The sequence below is a fragment of the Choloepus didactylus genome, chromosome 8 (genome assembly GCF_015220235.1).
Source record: "Choloepus didactylus isolate mChoDid1 chromosome 8, mChoDid1.pri, whole genome shotgun sequence".
NCBI classification, from domain to species: domain Eukaryota; kingdom Metazoa; phylum Chordata; class Mammalia; order Pilosa; family Megalonychidae; genus Choloepus; species Choloepus didactylus.
Genome location: NC_051314.1, coordinates 9,422,083 through 9,444,004, shown reverse-complemented (window position 1 = coordinate 9,444,004; position 21,922 = coordinate 9,422,083). Strand labels below are relative to the sequence as shown.

Sequence of the window (21,922 nt, the reverse complement as noted above, 5' to 3'; positions counted from 1 at the left end):
CAGCAACATCTCTCTATCTGTCTTGCTCTGTGTCTGCACAAGCATCACTCCAACCTCCTCCACTGTCCTTATTCTAGAATTTAGAGCCAGAAGTGTCCTTGGAGGAATTTCAATCCAGCTCCTTTGGGTTTCAGATGGGGAAACTGAGGCTAGGACAGAGCAGTGAACAGAGGCCAAGCCGGGAGACCCCTGCAGGTGTATCCCACCCACTCCCCAGGTTATGGAAATCAGGGTTCTTAATCGAGCTTCCACATCCCCAAATAGAGTATCCTGGTGGCAGGCCCCCACCCTCAGCTGGGCTGCCCAGGCTCATGGATGGTTCTGATCTCACCTGGCCTCTGCTCCCTGCCTCAGAATCCAGGTGTGAACCTGGTCCTCACACACCAACTTCCAAACTCAAATTCAGCCTAGGTTTTGAGGGCTCCTGGCACACCCCACCTCCCCTCCTCAATGCACACACACACATACACAGTCCAGGTGGGGAGAGGACCCCCAGGGCACAGGGCAGCACAGCCAGGAGGGGCCTTCGCCACACCCCAGGTGAATTCCTCAGGTTATGGACGAGGAAACCAAGGCCCAGGGGGCTGCTGTGGGTCACCCACTCATTAGGAGCAGACACTAGACTCGACACAGAGTAAGCAGGTCCAGCTTTCCTCCATGCCGAGCTACTTCCTGCCAGCTATAAACAAAATACAGATGGACAGCAGACAGAAAGAAGGACCCAGGAATGCAGCACAAGGGAACTTCTGCAGCAGCCCCGAGGGCAGCCACACCAGCAGAAGTCCTGAAATGTCCCATTTCCCCATCCTCCGGCCCCACCCTAGGGTTCAGTGCCCAAGGATGTCCACTCTGACTTACTCCCCTGGCTGGCATCCGGTTCTAAATCTGGGTGTGGGGACCTCTCGAAGATACCCATTCCCCCTGAGGGCTCCTTGCTCCCTGCCCCAGACCCCAAGGCTCCAGCCTGCCCCCGAAGGAGGAGAGGCACAAAAAAGAACAAGAGAAATGCTCAACCTGCACACCCCCATGCACCTATGCCCACATGCCTAAACACGTGCATACCTGCACACAGACACACATATGTGCAGCAGGCTACATCACTTTGCAGGATACCTGCATCGGCTTAGGTCAGCAGCCCATCCCCTACAGCTGCCCAAAGGAAGGGTGGAAAGGGGGTCGGGGGGTCAGAGCCGACGATGGATGGCCGCCCAGTGGTAATGACACCGAGGTGGCAACAGGGGCCAGAAGCTAGAGGCCAGTGAGGGCCAAATTGCGTGCTTCTGGGGTGCAGGACTGGGGCCACTTCTGAGATGAGGACCTGCAAAGACCACGGATACATCTCTTCCCACTTTCCAGGAGCTACTGTCTGGAGCCCCTTTGCTCCCCTCTTCCCATATCCCACTCGGGAAAGTACCCTCACGGGGATGGAAATGGAGGAGGGATGTTGGCCGGGGGCAGGTGGGACACCTCCTAACAAACCTCATAAATTTATCTTTGGGTTTTCTTTAAAAGGTTGGGGTGGGGTGGGGAGAGGACAGGGGAACTCGAGGGGAGAGGCACACAGACCATTCGTCCCCCACCACAGTCCCCCAGCTTCCAAGGGCCACACATGAGCTCCAGGGAGGAGAGGAGGAGACCCAGGCAGGGACACAGACAGACTCAGAGGCACACGAGGAGGAACAGAGATGGGGAGGGGCCCACACAGGGACAGCCATAGAGAGATGATGGAGCCCCAAGCCTGGGACAGACACACGGAGCCAGCAAAACAACTCCGCTCCAACTGGGAAGCCTTTAAATAGCGTGGCATCCTCCCAGGGTGTGACTCCCAGGAAGCAGAACCCTGTGCCCGAAACACGGACCTCAGAGAGCCTGGCACAGGACCCCCTCCTCCAAGATAAAGGGAGAAGCTCCCATGCAGACTTGGGAGGAGAGAATGTGACTTCAGCTTTGTGGGAGAGCCTCTTCCAGACAGACAGTGGGGGAGTGGGCAGGGAGGGGGGGTCAAGGAGGGGTTTCCTCTGAAATCCACTGGCACAGGGTGCAGGGCAAGGGCAGAGTGGCCACCCCACTGATGGGCACCAGCTCCCTCCCTCCCTGATCTCCTCCTGCTGGCCGGTGGAGTCCCCTTCCTCTGGGTTCCCACCCATCTCCTTCCCCGCTGTCTGTCCCTCTGTCCGCTCCTCTTCCTTCCTTTCCTCTGTCTGCCTGTCTCCTCCTCCCCGTCCTGCCTGACCGTCTGTCCGTCCATGAGGTCCCCTCTCTGCATCACTTTCCAGGCATCTGCACCCCTCTTTTCCCCTCTGTTGTCTCCCTCCTTCGCTGTCTGTCTGTCCATCTCTCCCCACCTCTCCTCCTCTCTCTTCCATGGTCGGTCGCTCACGTCCCCTCCTTCGATCTGTCCTTTTCACCCTTGCGGTCCATCTGCCTCCTTTTCTCTCCCCGGGGTCTCGCCCTTTCCCCTTTTCTCTACCCTCCGTTGTCCGTCTTTCTCTGGCTTTCTTCCTGCGTCCTTTTGTCTGTTTCCTCTATGCTTCCTTTCTGTCCGTCTGTCCCTCCATCTACCACCTCCCTCCCTCTTTTTCTCGGTGTCGGCCTTTTTCCCTTCGCTCACACCCCTGCGGCCCTCCTTCCGCCCGCGCTCCCCTTTCCCTGGGGGCGCGCCCCTCTCCGCACCGGGGTCTCCCCGGTCCGCGCGCTGGGGGCCCCCTCGGCCAGCCGTCACGCATTCTTTCTTCCCCGCGCGCTTGTCCTCACCCTTCCCCGGGCCTCAGCCCACCCCGCCCCGGGGGCCCGCGCCGGGCACCGGAGCCCCGAGCCGCCGGGGCTGCGGGGAGGGGGCGCCCGGGGCCGGCCGCCGAAGTTACTTTGCGAAGAGGCGGGGCGCGGGGTCGCGCGGGGCTGCGGTCCTGCCGACAGCCCGGGCTGGGGGACCGGGTCCGGGGTCCCCGCCGCCCCCACCCTCGCCCCCCACCCGCCCGCCGGCTCCCGGCGCTTACCTGGAAGCCCGCTGCCTCCCGCCAGCCGCCCGGGCGCGCCCAGCGCGAGCATCACGCACAAGTGCCAGCGCACGGCCGCCGCGCCCATGCTCGCTGCAGGCCCCCGGCCGGGCGTGCGGGAGTGCGGGCGGGCACCGGAGCGACCGGCCGCTCCCGCGAGCGCTCCTAGCTCCTGGCTCCGCGGCCACCGCTCGGGCTCCCGAGCCACCGAGCCGGCGCGGCTGACGAGCTGACAGCCGCGCTCATTGGCCGCGGCCGCCGGTGGGGCGGGGCGCCGCGCGCGGCCGGCCAATGGGCGCCCGCCGCCAGGCCGCGGGGGGAGGGGCGGCCGCGGGCGTCGGGGGCCTCCCCTCGGGGCGGGCGGCAGGTGGGGGGTGGGGGCGCCCGGCTCGCTCGTCGGCCGCGGGGGGCACCGTCTCGGCCAGGCCGGGGCTTGCTCGGAGGCTGGCTGCCTTCCCCCTGCGCCCTGCCCCTCCTCGTCCCCCTCGTCGAGGGTGGCCGCCCCTCGGGGGCTAGCCCCCTCCCCCCAGCGCGCACACACACGCCCGGGAGAGGAGGGGGCCTGCGAACCCGCCTCTCGGAGGGCGAGAGGCCCGCGGCGTCCATTTGTAGGGACGACAATCCAGGGGCGCCCAGCGGGGCCGTTGAGCCCCTCTCGGGCGCCGAGCGCTGGCCGCGCAGCGGCGGACACGCCAGACGTGCAGAGGTTGGGGAGACGGTTTTAAACTGTACCGGCCAAAGGAACACTTTGGAACATTCCCCAAAGGACAATGGCCCCTAAGTGTGCTTGTCGCGGGGTCTGGACGCAGGGTCGGCGCCTAGAACCCGGCGCCCGGTGAGCTCCGCCCGGGACAATGAGCCACTTTGCAGCCAGCGCCGGCGAGCGCGCGGCTGACCTCGGCGCCTTGGAGGGTTGATGCCGCGTGAACGCGAGGCCCGGGGCGCGGGAGGACGCAGGAGGAGCATCGCGGGGCTCACACCCCAGAACAGCTCTGGCCTGGCCTGGGGTCTGCACCTGAGCCTCTCGGCCTTGGGGGCCTGGGCCGGGACCCCCGCCCCGAGAGGCCGGTTGGAAATAAATGGCCCCTCTCAGCCCCAAGCAGGACGCTTTAAGGGAAGAAAGTTCAGCAAACCCCAAGGCCCATCTCCTTGACAACCACCAATAAGAGCTCCTTTTTTCTTCCACGGCTCTCCAGTTCCGACTCAAAGACAAGACTTTGCTCTTTTTGTCCATTCTGCCTGCGCCAGTTTGCGCCGGTGTTTCCTCCGCACCAGCTCCCCTCCCTGTCTCCAGCACGCATGCTCACACACTCACACTTACCCTCGTATACACCCTCAAACACACCCCCTCATGCGTACAGGCACGAGTTCACTCACACTCATACACGTCCTCACACCCACTCACACACACACCCTCACACATCCACACACACACTCTCACGTCCATCCTCACACCCACTCACATATGCACATGTCCTCCCACACATGCCTCACACACACTGTCACCCACGCTCCCTCACACCCATGCACCCCACCTTCTGAAGATGATCTCAGTCCTGGAAAGCTATAGCTGTGTCCAGCCAGTGCTTGCTCCCAATCTGACTTCTCAGTGCAAACAGGCCATGGCACTGGCCTGGTGACTGAGCCAGGGTCCCCGCCTGGGGGCCCCAGGGAGGACCAGCCGAGGCTGTGGGAATCAGAGGCGGGGAGGTGCTGCCCTTTGTGTCCACAAGCACCCTTCCCCGTCCTCCAGATATTTTCTTCTGCTCGGTTGTTCCTGGCTGGCGGCTTAATTTGGGAGACCCCGTTCTCAGGTTTTATTTTGCTCCTCTCTCAATTGTGTGGCTTTGGGTTTCATTGGAAAGGGTGGGAGCTCCTGCTGAACCACTCAGGATCTTGTGTATCAGGCAACAGGGCAGAAACTGTGAGTGTGTGTGGGTCTTTTCAGGGGGTTCTGACTGGCTGGAAACAATGCCCTTCAATTGCCTTTTCAGCAGTGGCCCCATCCCCAGCTTGATGGTAATGGGGACTTCTTCCAGGTGTGTTCCCCCAAATCAAGGAGGGGATGGAGATGCAGTGATGGCCTGTGACCCCTGCAGTTCTAGTCCCTGGCTTGCCCCAAGAAACCACGCAGGCTGCACTTGCTGGTGAGTCAACACTCTGTAAACTGTGCAGACAGTGAGTGCTTCCTGCGGGAAGGTCAGTGAGCAGGAGGCAGGGAGCAGGAAAGTGGAGGGGAAGCACTGTAAGCCCCCACAGATGCTTCCCAGGGCAATGGGGGACCAATGGAGGTGGCCTACGGGGTACAGAAAGATGGTGGTCACTTCTGTCCTGGGGGGCAGTCAGGGAGGCCTGGCAACCCCAGAGCTGGAGCAGGAAGCATGAGGAGGATTTCCTGACGGACAAGGAGGGAAAGACAGAGAGAATGTGCCAAGGTCTGAGATGTCAGAGACCAAGCCAGCAAATGTTCTCCAGGTGTCTTGCAAACTGTAAAGCCCTGGGCGTATGTGATCTGAGGGAGGGCTACTGAGGGAGACTGGCATGTCTGTGCTTAAGTAGGAGGGGCTCATGGGGTGAGACTGCGCCGGGAGAGCAGACAGCAAGGACGAATCCCACGGTCACTTTGGGAGGAACCTCTCCACGGCTCCCATCACCACCTGATCAATGCCTGAGCTCTTTGCGTGGCTAACAAGGGGCCCTGCACGCCACCCCCCCAAACTGGCCCCAAACCCCTGTGCCTTCTCTGGGCCCCTACAGACCCTAAGCTGCCCTCATCAGAGCCCAGCTCACTCTGGGTCTCAGGCCTGTTTAGCATCTGTTTCCTCCTAGACCCAGGGGTTCTCGAAGGCAGGGCTCACAGCTAATCCATGTCTGGGGCCACAGCTCCCAGCTGGGGCCCAAGAAATGACTGTTGAATGAATGAATGAACAATGAGACAGGCATCACGTGACTGTGAATCCCTATTGCACCGATGAGTAGCTAAAGACCGACCGTGTGATGGGGCCCCCCCCGGGAATGAATCCCCTCTTGCCTCCGCGCCCAGCCCTGCAGGGAAGCTGGGTGTCAGAGCTGGTGACTCAGGGCCCTTTGGCTCCCCCTGGTGACGCCTCGCATGGGTGTGAGGAGGAGAGGCTGGGAGAGGAGAGGCTGGGAAGTGAGCCTGGCTCTCCCACCCCGCCCTGCCCCCGCACACCCTCCGAGCCTGCCCTGTTCCCACCCCCACCCCCACCCCACTCCCACCCCCAGCCCACAGACAGTCTCTGCGACCCCGGGCTCCATCTGTGACCCCAGTTCTCAGTGGGGAGGAAGCCCAGCCACCCCCACCCCCCACCCCGAGTCTTCCCAGCCTCTCGCCTCCAGCAGCCCCAGTGAGCAGACTGAGGTCAGGAACTGCTGGCTGGGAGGGGCACTGTTTGGGGAGTGGATGCCGAACTCCAAGAGCAGCTGAGGGATGGCGTGGCCCCGTGTCACCAGCACTCTATCTGACTGGCCTGGGCTCAAAGCGCTCCTTGGTTACTGACCTTAGCTAAGATGCTTAACGCCTCAGTGGGCCTCAGTTTCCTTCTCTGTAAAACCTGCCCCTTTGTGTTGCCAGGAAGAGTAAAGGTGGGAAGGAATGGTGTGGGTCCTCTCTGAACCTCGGTCTCCTCCTCAGTAAACTGAGACTGATATACTAGTGTCTCCCTCACTGGGCTGTGGGGAGGATTCAATGAACTATTGTGCCTGGCACAAGGAGGTAGCTGGTACACATTGCTATTGTATCTATTTTTATTACCATTTCTACTACCTCAGCTCTTTTTTAGTGTTGGTAGTGATGGTAGTTATATTGAACTGGTTAAGAACACCTTACATTTTCATTTTATTTCCTCAAGAAGAACTCTCTTGATTAATAACAGCTGTGAAAGTTCTTTGAGAAAATAAAGTTCTCTGCAAGCATGAAATATCATTACATGGACGTTAAGCCTCAATCTTGAGGGTTTTAGAGGCTTCTGGCATCCTTTCTTATTAAAAATGAAATTGCATAATAATACCCCCTCATGGTCTCACACTTCTTTAGACTTCCAGGGTAATTATTATGCACCCCTGCATGACTCTGGGTGGGCAACCAGGGCCTAGCTCATCTGTGAAACGAGGATCCCTGCTCCCGGGGGCCCTGGGCTCCTTCCTGCTCACGTTCCAGACTCCTCTGAAATGACTGTCCTATTTATGAAGTTCCAGGCATTCTGACTGCCACTGCCAGCACCGCCGCCACCGCCTCCTTCACATTCTAACAGCAGCTGATATTTGTCGCGTGTCCCTGTGTGCCCCGCACTGTGCTCGGATGTCCCAGGCACTGCATCACGTAATCCTATGAGATAGAAGCTGCCCCCCTCCCCGCTTCACACATGGCTGAGGTGAGATTTGGACCCAGGTCTGTGCGGCTCCTGAAGGCCTGCTCTTGCCCGTTACCCACTAAGCGAACACACTTGAATGGCTGGGGGGCCTGGTGGTGGTTAGGGCACTTCTCCTCATTGTAATGCCCTTAGTTTTATTTTTTGGTTTTAATATTGAGAAAACTGGTGTTTACACAATGGCCAGACCAATTGTAACAGCTCACAATTCACAGGTGACTTTAGTACTCCCCAGTTTTAGGTTCTCTCATCTTTCTAACAGTTCCAAAAAAATTTTTCCCTCTAGAATGGCAAGATTTCACTGTAGGATATTTGGGGCGGGGAGAGTCGTGTGGAAGTGGGGGTGATGTAACTCCCACGCCGAGGAGGCACAATGAGACAAGGCCACATCGAGAAGGTTTCTCGGTGCTCCTGCAACAGAGTTTGAGGACCAGCAGGCCTTTCCTTCATAACCACTGTCTGTGCAGAACTTTGCAGTTCTCCAAGCGTGGCCCCATCCAGCACCTCATGGGTTTACTTGTGGAATAGACTGGGGACTCAAGTTCATAGAAACCTAGATGGGAAAAGCTGTGCATGAATCTTAGGGAAAACTCAACCCACGCTCCTCCTTTTACAGATGGGGAAACTGAGGCCAGACTCACAGATCCACTGTCCACTGGGCATGTTCACCTGGAGACCCTGGGACCCCTTGAACTCCTCCAAACGGGCCTCATCTGCTCCCTAAGCCAGCCCCTCTCAAGGTTCTCTGTATCGGGTATGGCATCCTCTCCCCCCGCCCACCTCCCCCCAACCACGCCCTGGCAACGCTGCCTCCCCAACTTCTTCTTTCCATCCCACAGCTGCTGGCTGTGCCGAGATGACACAGCTCTCACCCCAGTGACTCCACCTTGGCTCAAACTACTACCCACCAGGGTAGCTGATCTCAAAAGACTGACCTGGCCTCTCCCCTGCCTGCTGCTACAAGACAAAGCCCACTTGAGATCCTCAGAGACGTGGCCCTGTAGAACTCTCCGTCCTCAGCCCCCTCCCTGATAAATCCCCCCACCTCCCTCCAGTCCGTGCTGCCTCACACTCTGAGCCGCAGCTCACTCCCTTCCTCCTCCTGGGACGCCCTTCCCCACACCATGTGCCTGGCAGACACTCACTCCCCACAGAAGCCTGCCCAACCCCTGCTAGGGCATTACCCCCTGCCACAGGCCCTGGTCCATCTTTGAATGTATCGGTTAGTAGGTCTGTCTCTTCCCATTAGGTCAAAAATGTCGGGGCGTGCACAGCGCACGGGGCAGTTAGACTTCCTGGTCACCTAGTATTCCTTTGAGAACTCAACCCAAGGCCTCAGTGGTGAAAGGGTGACCCCGACTGGGCCATTCACTGTATCCTGTTCTCCTGGAAAAAAGTTTTTTCAGAATTTTTCCTGTTTTAGTTTCAATGGAGCCTGTCCCAAGTCCCCTCCACTGGGTGACCTGCGCTGCCGACAGAATTTAAACAGCATCGCGCTGGGGGTGTGTGTGCCGTGTGCTTCGCAAGCAGGCTCAAGTGTGCACCCACCCACCTGCCCCTGCAAGTGCAAGGACACCTTTTACGTAAAAGTTAACATGTTTTCCAATTTAAAAGGTTGTTATCTGCTTAATATAGAAAAGACTCAGAGATAATGGCACTCCACATTCTGTTATTTCCCTCCAGTCTTTTTCTCTAAGAGCATAAACGCTGTAGAAAAGAAAGCTAAGATCATATTACCACATACAGCATCATTTTATGACCTCTCTATTTTTAAAATTTTATTTTGAATCAGCTTTATAGGGTTATACTTTTACATACAATAAAATACAACTGTTTTGCCTGGTTGTACACAAACAGGGACATTACAAGATGCCCTGGGACATTTTTAAACTAGGGGTAGAGGAGTGGGCTGCGCTGCTCCATCCCCATCCCACCTTAGAGACGCTACTACCCCACCCCTGCCCCTCATTTGTGCCTCCCCATCCTGGAGTAGACCCTCTGGGTCACCAGCACTGCCTTGGGAGAGCCCACTCCCTCCCCTAACCTGACCACCCTCCTTACCCCCAGCACTGGGGAGAAACTGTGGGGAAGTGCTGGGGGTTGGGACACAGACAAGGAATGGGGCAGCTCCCAGGGGGCATTGAAACCAAGCATTAGGAATTATAATTGCATTTGTAATTTTTTTTTTTACCTGATTGCATCAGCATATATACAAAATATCTATATAACAACAACAACAAATACCACGGTTTTAAATGCATAGTTCTATGAGTGTTGACAAATACATGCACATGTGTGTTTTCCACCACTACCCAGATAGAGGACATTTCCAGCAACTCCTCCCCACCCCCCATTTCCTCCTGTCCTTCTGGTCAGTTGTCCCAACCCCCTAACACAGGCAACCGCTGACCTGATGTCTAGGACTATGGATTAGTTTTGCCTGTCCTAGAACTTTATACAAATGGAATCATGCATTGTGTATTCTTCTCTATTGGGCTTCTTTTGCTCAGCATGTTTTTTTGTTTCATTCAACACATACAGTTTTGCAAACTGTTATCACTCGTTTCATTCAGAGCCACAGCATTAAATTTCTTAGAGTGTGATTTTTTTTGGCTATATGGTATTCCATTGCAGGGATACTCCATAATTTCCTTAACCAGCCCAAGCTGATTCTAATTTTTTGCTATGATAAACAACACTGAGATGAACATCCTCGTACCGAAGTCTTTGCCCACATCTTTGACCACTTCTTGAAAGCAAATCTGTGGATGTGGAAAAGCTGAGTGGAATGAAATTAATATTTTTTGTCTCCTTATAGCTATTGCCAAATTGCTTCTCAGGTGTTAACAGGTCCCGTCAATGTTACCTCCTAAGTGTCTCTCCACTGTGTGGACCCCTCTCCACATCCTAGCCTCCTCCGCCCTTTGGGGTCGCTACCCAGCGTTTTCCCCAGTATCTCTGCCCAAGGATGTTATCTTCCTGGACTGCAAGCCTCTCTTTGGCCCCACGACCAGCATCCACCGAGACTGTGGACAGGGCAGGAGCCTTGCAGCTTGGTGGAGAGCAGGAGCTCCGTGAGTTTGGGGGCATGAATAAATTAGAGGCCACTAGTCCCCTTCCCTCCCTTTTCCCATCAGTGTCCAGCACAGTGGTCCAGGCAGGTGAGGTGCTCAGAATGGGCACGGCCCCCACAGCAAGACATTGATCCAGATTCCCTCAAAACACGTACTCCTCCCAGGGTGGTTGGTGGCAGCGGACACCTCTGGGATGAACAGACAGGAGGTGATGATGCTGGTAAGTGACATGCCAGGATGGGTGCCCCAAGATCCACAGAGAAGTTGCGGGCTCTTAGCCCAGAGACCCACGGCTTTCCCATCCTCCCTGGAGTTGCTCCAATTTGCCATTTCGAATGGGCAAGGCCAGCCCTTCTCCGGCCCCTGGTCTCATCTAGTTCAACTCCAAGACTGTCCCCAACACAAAGGAGGAGGGCACAAGTATGACCACTAGAAAGGGCTCCCTGCCGCTGCCCGTGTCAGGCTGCAGAAGCAGCGCCCCCTGCACAACAAGCTATTCAGGATGCTTGCCAGGCATCCTCATCTCCAAGGAACACTGGGGGAGTGAAGGACACTGGCCGGGGAGAGCCTGACCCAGGGGCTTGGGCTCCCGGCTCTGCCGCCAAGGCCAGCTCTGCTCTCTGATAACCAGCCTCCAGGGTGGATGTCGGCCAGGCAGGTGGTAGGAACAATGGGCATCTGTGCAGGGCTTTACAGTTTGTCAAACCTGTTCATGTCCATCATCTTGTTTGCTTCTCACAAAGCCTGAGGTCAGGAGCCCTGTATCCTTTGCTTTGCACGTGGAGAAACTGAACCCAAGTGATGTTAGGTACTGGCCCCAACTCCCACCCCCAGGCTGTGCTGATCCCACCTAAGTCTTTAGAGAAAGAAAAAGAGCTATTCAGTTGTGCAACTGCCCAGCAGAGGTGGAGGGAATTAATTTCATTTAGAAAGCAGTTTGCTAAGCCATGACCCCAGGCCAGGTGCTGGGCCCAATGCTAGAGGCACAGGAAGAGATCCGGCCCTGGAACTTGAGTTGCTCCCTGCTGGAGAGGGAGACTCAAACACAACGAACTCTGTAGGATGCAGTCAAGATTCCACCCGAAGGGGCCTGCCTCCCAGATCTGCCCTTGTTCCTCTCTGCTATACTGCAAATCTCCAGAAATATTAGTTCATTTCCTACAACTGACATTAATTGGTTCTGAGCCTGAGTGGACACAATCACTTCACTGGCTGTGTGCCCTTGGGGAAGTTACTTAGCCTCTCTGAGCCTCAGCTTCCTCTTATGTAAAATGAGAAGAATAAACTCTCCTCACCGAGGTGAAGAGGTGGAGAGATGAGATGACACGTGTAAAGTTCCTGGCATGGCAGTTGACATACAGCTGGCACTCAATAAATACTGATATCAATTTTAGACAGGATAGAGTAGGTGCCAAAAAAACACATGGAAAGAAAAACGGAAGGAGGGCCAACCTGGGTTGGACGAGGCATGTGGCTTAGAGGACGCTGGTTGTGAGTGACAGAATGTGGCTTTGCAGAGCTGAAGCAGCACCTGTTGGAAGAAGGTGGGTAACACACTGAAAACCAGGACAATCTAAAACACGGGCCTCGGAAGGGACAGTTCATAAGGAGGCTTAGGGATTTGGGCAGCGAACTAGGGGCCTGGATGAATCAGCTCCAGTGAGTCTCCACACTTGAGTCCAGATTCAAGTTCCCAGGAGTGACTAGCTAAGGTCACGCCCTCCTTGGTCAGGGTGGGTTGGGTACCTTGCTTGATGGACCCACCAAGACTGCAGGCTGTAGGGGACAGGTCTCCAAAGGAGGTGCCATGGCCAGAGGGGTATTGGAGGCCAAGCTACAGGCTTACCAGATGCCTGCTCTGGGAGAGAAGAAAGGAAATGTCTGCTGAGAAACTGCTGTATGCCTGCAGGAGGGCTTCTTGGAGGAGGTGGCTTTGGCACTGGGCCCTGAAGGACAGGAAGAGTGGCACACCCAGAAGGATGTGGTGGTTAGGGAAAGGGAAGCTGCTCTGCCACCAAGACCGACCTGGGGAGAACTACCTGAAGCGTGTCTTCTCACCCGAGTCTAAGGGATAGCGGCATTTTTGCCCAGACAAAGAAGTAACCAGGCTTTAACTTCTTCTTTGGGTTCTGGCCCTGGATAATGAATCCCACAGAACTGAGTGAAAAGAAAGTCGAATTACTACCATCAAACCATTGTGCTTTTATTTTGGGTGACATTCTGTTGGAGTGACATTCATTCATTCAGTCAGCAAACATTTGCTGAGCCCCCACTGTATACTAAGCACTATACTGGGCACAACTTCAGCCCTCAAGGAGCTCAGAGTCTAAAGGGGGATAGAAATGCATAGATATTCACCTTTCAGAGAGATAGGGTTGTCTTTGAAGTTTTGAGATAAAGAGTGCACTATCAACTCAGCCGGTGAGCATCAGGGAAACGTTTGATAGAAAAAAAGGCAATTAAGTCAAGTTTTGTAGGTTGAGTAGGAGTTCAACAGGCAACTGGGGAATGAAGAGCGTTTTGAGAAATGGAGGAACACCCTGGGAAGCAAAGGAAACGGCGACTAGTTTGGGGGGCCTGGAGGCAAAGCCGTGCGGCCTGAAGCAGTGGGAAGGAGTCTGCGGAGAGACCCTGGGGGCTGCAGGCTGGGCAGTGACCACACGGACTCGTGTTCCAGGCACATCTCCTGGCATGGGTGGGGGCTTGCAAAGGGGATTAAGACAGTTGCTTGACTCCAGCCTGGTATTTCTCCTGTGGAGGTTCAGGTCAAATCCTCTTGGGAACTACCCCACAGATGTACACCCACCCTCTTGGGGAGTCTCCCAGCTATCAGCATGTTGAGGACCTGGGAGGTCCTCAGCAGATGTATCCTATGGCTTTGGTTGACCCAGGTCCTCCCACACCAATTTGACTACATCCCTTGCCTTTTTTCTTTTTTTTAATTAAATCATACCACGCCTATTAAGAGTCCTTGGCAGATTCTTTGAGGAATAGTCTAGACCCTTTCTGGTCCCAGGAGTTTGAGAAAAACATACTCACAGTAAATCTTGGGGCCCGCTGCTGTGGACCCTGGAGTCACCAAGTCCCTGGTCCTTCATTGCCTTTTGGCAAAGGAGCCCCGCTCGCGGAGTTCTGCTTTGGACCCAGAGAGAAGGCCGGGGAATCTGGGAAGGGCCGGGCTGGCTTCCCCTTCCAGGAAGCCTCATGTTCCAAGTTGTCAATATTGTCCAGCCTCTCACAATCTCCCAATACCCCCACCACACAGCGTGACTCCCCCCATCTGACATGTGGGAAACTGAAGCTCAGAGAGGGTAAGTGACCGGTTTGAGGGTTCCAGGGTGAAAGCCCCCAGGAAGGTGGGTACTCAGAAGCAAAAAAAGGAGGACGTTGAAAGTCTATAACTAACAGGGTAAGGAGCTGTGTGTGTGTATGTCGGGGGGCGGGGGGGGGTCCACCCAGTCTGAGCTTCAGGGGGGCCAAGATGCTTTTTAAGGGAATAGAGTGAATGGGCAAAGCATGTGCAATTTACAGAGGAGGAATTACTGAAGGGCAGGTATTGTTGGAAAAAAGTCCAATTTCACTCCCATCACAGAGGTTGATTACGGCAACACTGAGGCACCCATTTCCATTACGGGGTTGGCACAAAATGACAAAGGTCTTGAACACCCAGAGATGGCGAGGTTCTTGGGAATGGGCAGTCTCGAACACTGCTGGCAGGTGGTAAATTGGAGCAGCCTTTATGGGGGGCTTCTCTATCAATATTTAAAATGCTCCCCCCATCGCTAGGGTGGGAGACTGATAGGAAGGAGCACACGGGAGTTTTCTGGGATGCTGCAAAAGTCCTATACCTGGATATAGATCGTTGCACTGATGTGTAAAAAGTATTGAGCTGAGTACTTAAGATTAGTGCCTCTTATACACCTGATTACAAATATTGCATTAAAAGGAAAAATAAAATAAAACACAAGGCAAGTATCTTTGAGTCAGCAATTCACCACCAAGAAACTACAGAAATACTTGCCTGTCACAGGGGTAGCTGTTCATGGATGAAACAGGAAAACTTGAAAACTCCCTAAATATCTTTCAATAGGGCAATGGTTGAGTAAAATTATGTACAAACCCAAATGAATATTCTGCAGTCCTTAAAGAGTGCTACATTGTGACAAAATGGCAAAAGCAAGTACAGGATCTGTCTATGAGCCTGTGTTTGTAAAAACATAACACAATAAAAACACTGTGTTTGTGTGTATGTCTGTGTGTGTTTGTATAAAGAAAGTCCCTGGAAAATATACATCCAAAAGTTGACAGTGGTTTCCTCTGGTGAGTGGGATTAAACGTCATAGCAGGAATGTTTTACTATGCACCCATGGGTGTCATGGAATTATTTTGCAATCTGCATTTGCTGTTCTTGCAATTAAAATGATAGAGAAACATCAGAAAAAGTTAATTGGTAGAGGAGGCTGGCACATAGTAGGAGCTCACTAAATATGTGTTGAAGGGAGGGATTCAACTCTCCTTGCCTTCTTGGTGCCTCCCCCACCTGACCGGGTGCCGGACACCTGACTGGGGCTCTCAGGTGATAGGGTGACGCTGGAACCAAGAGATGTTAAGGGCAGCCTGAAGCTGCCACATTTCCCTGGGGAACGTCTCTAATGCCAGAGCTCTGTTTGCTTAGCTGACATTTTTATTTTGGGGAAGACTGAAAAATTCTTTTTAAAATTAAAAAAAAAAAATAATTGAAGCCCTTTGCCCGCCTTTCTGCCCATGGCGGGTGAACAGTGGAGCCCAAGCCGGCAGCCTGAGCCACTCAGAAATGGCGGCCCAGAAAACAAACAAACGAAGGAGACATAATTCAGGGCCTGTCCCCTCCCGGCCTGGAGCTGTCACTCGTCAGGCGGCCCCGGGAGACCCTGTCCCCCCCACTCACTTGGCCCAGGACTTTTTGAAGTTGATCAATGAAACATGTTTTATTTAAGGGCCCTATTCCCAAGCTGGGTCTCTGTGCGGCCTTCATTAGTTCCACATAATGAAAGAATGGCCTGATTCAAGGGGGCGTGGGGGAGAAAAGAAGAAAATGAGAGTTCGGTGTACTCACTTTAAAAAAAAAAAAAGAGAGAGAGAAGGGGGAGTAGAAATTGTGGATTTGCTCAATAAAGCCCCGGGCTGCATTCAGCCCCAGCCGGCCGAAAGGTCCCGGCGCAATCCTCTTAGGCCTGACAATATAGAACCCAGATCCCGCCTGCCTGCGGCCCAGGCTCACATTCCAAGTCGGGATTGAAGGGCAATGGGCTGTTTAAATTGCTACTTAGGTTTCCAGCTGTTTTACCAGTGATTTGCCCGACTTAATAGCTCTTTAAGGCCTTAAACAAGAAAATAGCTATTCTCACGACTCACAGAAGCGGCCCTGGTGACTTCAGACGGCGCCCATTGTCCAGGCTTAAAGCCTTCCCTCGGCGGACGCCCCTGCCCGTCAGGCGGGTCCCAGCCTCGGCCCTGCTGCAGGAGACTTTATCCTTTTAAGATTCTGGTTTTCTGGGCTCCCATCCAGAGGACTTCTTCATAAGGGTTGCTTTGAGTGGACGGCCTGTCTGCTGCCTCTGAGCACCTCCCAACAAGGTTGCAATCAGTAATGATAATAATAATTATTATTATAATCATAGCATCTGCTATTGAGTGTCTATTCTGTGCTAGGCCTTGTATTAAGCAACTTTCTTAACTCATTCTATTTCATCTTCCCACAAGTCTACAAAGGAGGTGGGCTCTGATGGCCATTTTACAGATGGGGAAACTGAGGCACAGTGGAGGGGAGTCACTTGGCCAAGTACCCATGGGAGCATTCAGTAGAGTCAGGGCTTGTCTGACCTCCAGGGTCTTGGTCTTAGCCATGTGGCTGCAGAAGCGTGCAATCTTGGGTAGTGCAAACAGGCCAGGGGAGGGACTACTGGGAATGACATTCTAGCTTTGATCTTCTGACAATGTGCAGAGGCCAGAATCAGTCAAGAGATTTAGCCTTACTTCTGCTGGCAATGGGGAGCTACTGATGAAAACTGAGCGAGGCTGTGCCGGTTTGAATGTATTGTGTCCCCCAAATGCCATTATCTTTGTGGTCTTGTGGGGCAGACGTTTTGGTGCTGGTTAGATTTGCTTGGAATGTGCCCCACCCAGCTGTGGGTGATGATTTTGATGGGATGTTCCCATGGAGGGATGGCCCTGCCCATTCGGGGTGGGCCTTGATCGGTGGAGCTATATAAATGAGCTGACTCAAAGAGAGGGAACGGAGTGCAGCTGTGAGTGATGTTTTGAAGAGGAGCAAGCTTGCTAGAGAGGAACGTCCTGGGAGAAAGCCATTTTGAGGCCAGAGCTTTGGAACAGACGCCAGCTGCCTTCCTAGCTAGCAGAGGTTTTCCGGACGCCATTGGCCATCCTCCGGTGAAGGTACCCAATTACTGAGGTGTTACCATGGACGCTTTGTGGCCTTAAGACTGTAACTGTGTAGCCAAATAAACCCCCATTTTATAAAAGCCTATCCATCTCTGGTGTTTTGCATTCTGCAGCATTAGCAAACTAGAACAGAGGCCCACGACCTGATTAATGCTGAATGCCTCACACCTTAGACCCTAGGAAAGGCAGCTCTGGGCCAACAGCCTCCCAGCAAGAAAACAACCAGAAGACAAATTAGCTTCCAGACCTTTGTTGTCTACAGCTCAAGAACAAGACCAAAAGTCCTATCTGCTTGGGTTGGGCTGGGGCAGAGTACCTGCCATGCATTTGAAGGAACAATGGACAGGGGTTACCTCCCACCAGCCCCTGCTGCCCCAGACCCTCTGAGGTACAACGATTCACACTGTCACTCAGCGAACAGGTTTGAGAAACGACCGTCTATTTCACTTCCCTTTTTTCACAGAAGGGGAAACAGTGGCCCAGAGAGGGGCATGGATATACTGAGGGTCACACAGCAGGTGCGTGACAAAGGTAGAACCAAGAAAAATTCTCACATTTGAATCACAACTTGCTGTTCACATCCATTCTTTTCCTCCTTTTTTTTTTTTAAAACATACTTAACAAAGCAGTATTAAAGTTATAATTCAAGGAGCAATTCCATTGCTGGGAATTTTTCCTACAAAAATATGTATGCAAAAAATGTATGAACAAGGATGTTTATCGCAGCAGTGCTTTACTTACCTTTGATGGTTTGTAGCTGTATGTACCCCAAAAAAGATCATGTTCTTAAATTTAATCCATTCCTGTGAGTGTGGACCCATTGTAAGTAGCATCTTTTGGTGAGTAGGCTCTTCAATTGAGAAGTGACCCACCTCGTTCAGGGTGGGTCTTAATCCTCTTACTGGAGTCCTTTATGAGAGGACAAAAGACAGTGAGAAGACAGGAAAAAAGCCAGAGAAGCTGAGAGAGAAAAGTTGAGAAGTTCAGAGAGGACATATGGCAAACAGAGAGAAACCAGAGAAACAGAGAGGAAGCCACTGAAGCCAGAAGCTGGAAGCGACAGCACCTGGGAGAGAAGGGAGACACCAGCCTACACTGCCACACGCCTGCCACTCTGCCGTGTGACAGAGGAGCTGAGGATCTCGAGAGCCAGTCTTCCGGGAGAAAGCATCACCTGCTGATGCCTTAATTTGACCATTTTCACAGCCTCAGAACTGTAAACTTATGCAGTAATAAATCCCCTTTGTAAAAGCCATCCCATTTCCGGTATATCGCATTTCATCTGTTTTAGCGAATTAAAACAATATCTAAAATAAAAAAAAAACCCCTAAATGTCTATAAATGGAGACTGGTTAAATTTTGCTACATCTACACCTGGAGTATTATACAGCCACTAAAAAGACCAAAGTGAAACAACGCAGGCTCCCACTAGCAGTGTTTGAGAGTGGTTATTTCTCCACAAACTTGGGTATTTTCAAAGATTTCAAAAATCTCTTGCCAGCTTGATAGGCAAAAAAGGGTCGTCTATTGTTTTTACTTGCTTTTCATAATCGTGAGTGGGGTTGAGCAATTTTTCATCAGATTGTTCATTTTAATATCTTTTTCTGGAAATTTCCTTTGCAAATATTGTTTTTGCCATTTTTTCCTTTTAGGTTTTAAGTCTTTTTCTTATTTACTTGTACAAGCATTTCATAAATTATAGCAATTAGTCCTATGAAATACCTATATCACTATATAGCTTTTGTACTGAACTTCTTAATATTTTTTTCACTTAGAAATTTAAAATTTTTATATGGTCAGACTTTTTAAATGGACTTTTCTGTCAGAAGATAATTTAAAATCGTTAAATCAGTTCTTTTCCTTTTTGATTTCCTCAATCGTTTTAAAGCTTGGAAGGTCCCAACCCTCCAGAGATGTGCTCAATAATCATGTATTGTTTTTGGCTAGTCTTTCCAGGATTGGACTATTTTAAAAATAAAATAATTTACTTTTCAGTACACTCATCTGTTTTGATATCAGAGAGGGCTTAGTCCTCATCTTTTTCAAAATATTCTTTGGCTCTCTCGCCCATTTATTTCCTCAGAGGAATTTTATTATGGCTTCTGGGTTCAGTGTCCTGCTTAGAAAGATCTTTCTTTTCCAAGATTATGAATAAGTTCACCTATATTTTCTTCTGGAGTTTTTATGGTTCAGTTTTTGTTGTTGTTGTTTAAATCTTGGATCCATCTGGAATTTATTTTGTTATAGGGGGTGAGGTAGGGATCCAACTTCATTTTTTCACAGAAGGCTGACTACCCAGTTATCTCAATACCACACTTTGAATAACACATCCTTTCTCTCTGATACGAACTGCCTCCTTTTTCTCATTTGCTAAACTCCCACATCTGTTTCCACTGATTTCTGCACTCTGTCTGGATTGAGCTATTTCTTTTCCAGTACTAAGCTTAAAAATTATTGTATTTTCATACTATGTTTTAACATCTGGTAAAGCCAGTCAGCCCTCCTTCATTACTTTTGTTTTTCTTCAGAATTTCCCTGGCTACTCTCACATGTTTATTTTTCCAGACGAAATTTGGTATCATTTTGTCAAGTTCCAAAAAATAAAAGAAAATAAAAACCCTGTTGGTTTAAGGCTTTTCTTACCAGTGAGTATAGTTTCTTCATAGATTATTGATATTAACCATTTGTTCTTCTTTTGATTATCCGTCTAGGTTTCCCCCATATTTATTTACTTTTTTTCTGAGGTACAGAAGATTTTTTGTTTTTATGTAGTCAAATCAGTCACCCCCCCTTTTTTTTATCTCAATGATTTTAAAGCTTGGAAGTTTCCTGTTTTCCAGGCATCTGGCTAATATTCATTTATATTTGTGGCCAATCTCTCTAGGATTTGATTTGCTTTATAAATAACTTATTTTTCAGTATATGTGAAAAATGCATCTAAACCAATATATTTTTAAAATTCACTATACATCTTCCACTGTTCTTTGTCTCATGAAGACAACTTCATTATACATTAAATCCTTTTATGTGAGAATGCTTTCTCTGTTTGCCTTCATTTGCTTGCTCTGCTCTTTAATCAGTGGGTATTATTAACATCTTTTCCATTTTTTATTTCCTCTATCATTTTCAAGCTTGGCTGGTCCCTTCCCCCCAGAGATGTGGTCAATACTCGCTTATTTTTATTTTTTTATCTAGGATTTGATTTTTTAAAAACAAAATATTTATTTTTTGGTATGATCATCTATTTTAATATGAGAGGTCTGACTCATCATGTTTCTCAAATATTCTTTGAATTCCTCATCCTTTTATTTCCCCCAATATGCCAGCCTATGTGATTCATCTGGCCCCCACAAGAACCCCATGAAACTGGCAAGAAGTATTCCACTGGCTGAGCAGCTCCTTAGACTGAGAAGGTGTAGGACAGCCTAGACGACAGTTTTCCCAGCTGTGGGGAAAAAGTGGTCCTTTAGGATCAGGAATCCCCACAGAAGGGGGTTGTCTTTGTTTAGCTGCAACTTGACCTGAAGAGTTTGATACAGGGGTGATGGTCTGCGGCAACACCCAACAGTTAGTGTCAGATTATCTATGGATTTTCAGGGGTGGGGGGAACAAGGGTAGAAGTGTCAGGGAGTCCCATCTGGGATGGGATGTGGGGAACACGGAGAAGGGCCATGGGATGCTAAATGTGACCAGGCACCCAGCAACCCTGGGCAGCCCCACCACCTGGATTCAACTTTGTCTGGGATCTCAGGTGCTGAGGACATCTCTTGAGTTCCTGGCTTGCTGACACCCATGTGCAGAGAGCCCTTGACAGCCCGGCCTCTTCGAGGGAACAGCCCTGGGAGGACGCTTCAAATGCAGCTGACATCACATCGATATGTCAATCCCAGCAGCCCCTGAATGGACAGGAGCAGTGGTGCAGATGGGGTCGGGCTGATTCCCTACTGGGGTTTCCAACCAATCTGGGGCCAAAACTCATATGGGGGACCTGGCTGGTTGATGCCTGAGTGCCAGAGAGAGGCTTCTACCATGTCAAAGGCAGATTCATGGGGGGAAACAAGAAATAAAGGAACCACTCCAGCCCCAGCCAGGCAGCCTAGCTTTCAGACTCTCTAGGATCAGGACGATGGTGTTCCTTTCTTTCCTTTATTTATTTTTTTTATTTTTTAATTTTTTTTTCCATTTATCTGTTTATTTATTCTTTTTTTATCTTCATTTTATTGAGATATATTCACATACCACGCAGTCATACAAAACAAATCGTACTTTCGATTGTTCACAGTACCATTACATAGTTGTACATTCATCACCTAAATCAATCCCTGACACCTTCATTAGCACACACACAAAAATAACAAGAATAATAATTAGAGTGAAAAAGAGCAATTGAAGTAAAAAAGAACACTGGGTACCTTTGTCTGTTTGTTTCCTTCCCCTATTTTTCTACTCATCCATCCATAAACTAGACAAAGTGGAGTGTGGTCCTTATGGCTTTCCCAATTCCATTGTCACCCCTCATAAGCTACATTTTTATACAACTGTCTTCGAGATTCATGGGTTCTGGGTTGTAGTTTGATAGTTTCAGGTATCCACCACCAGCTACCCCAATTCTTTAGAACCTAAAAAGGGTTGTCTAAAGTGTGCGTAAGAGTGCCCACCAGAGTGACCTCTCGGCTCCTTTTGGAATCTCTCTGCCACTGAAGCTTATTTCATTTCCTTTCACATCCCCCTTTTGGTCAAGAAGATGTTCTCCGTCCCACGATGCCAGGTCTACATTCCTCCCTGGGAGTCATATTCCACGTTGCCAGGGAGATTCACTCCCCTGGGTGTCTGATCCCATGTAGGGGGAAGGGCAGTGATTTCACCTTTCAAGTTGGCTTAGCTAGAGAGAGAGGGCCACATCTGAGCAACAAAGAGGCATTCGGGAGGAGGCTCTTAGGCACAACCATAGGGAGGCCTAGCCTCTCCTGTGCAGCAACCGTCTTTCCAAGGGTAAAACTTATGGTAGAGGGCTCAACCC

The 21,922-nt window shown here is 51.3% G+C and overlaps 1 protein-coding gene across 4 annotated transcripts in view; it reads right to left on the bottom strand.

Moving 5' to 3' along the window:
* Positions 1-3,203, bottom strand: part of SCUBE1 (signal peptide, CUB domain and EGF like domain containing 1) — a 145,582-nt gene extending 142,379 nt beyond the window's left edge. For all 4 annotated transcript variants that reach the window (XM_037848437.1, XM_037848438.1, XM_037848440.1 and 1 more), the window contains exon 1: positions 2,997-3,203. In XM_037848437.1, coding sequence (XP_037704365.1) covers positions 2,997-3,084 — 88 coding nt within the window. In that variant the 5' untranslated portion in view covers positions 3,085-3,203. The remainder of the gene's footprint in view (positions 1-2,996) is intronic.
* Between the last annotated feature and the right edge of the window lie 18,719 nt (positions 3,204-21,922).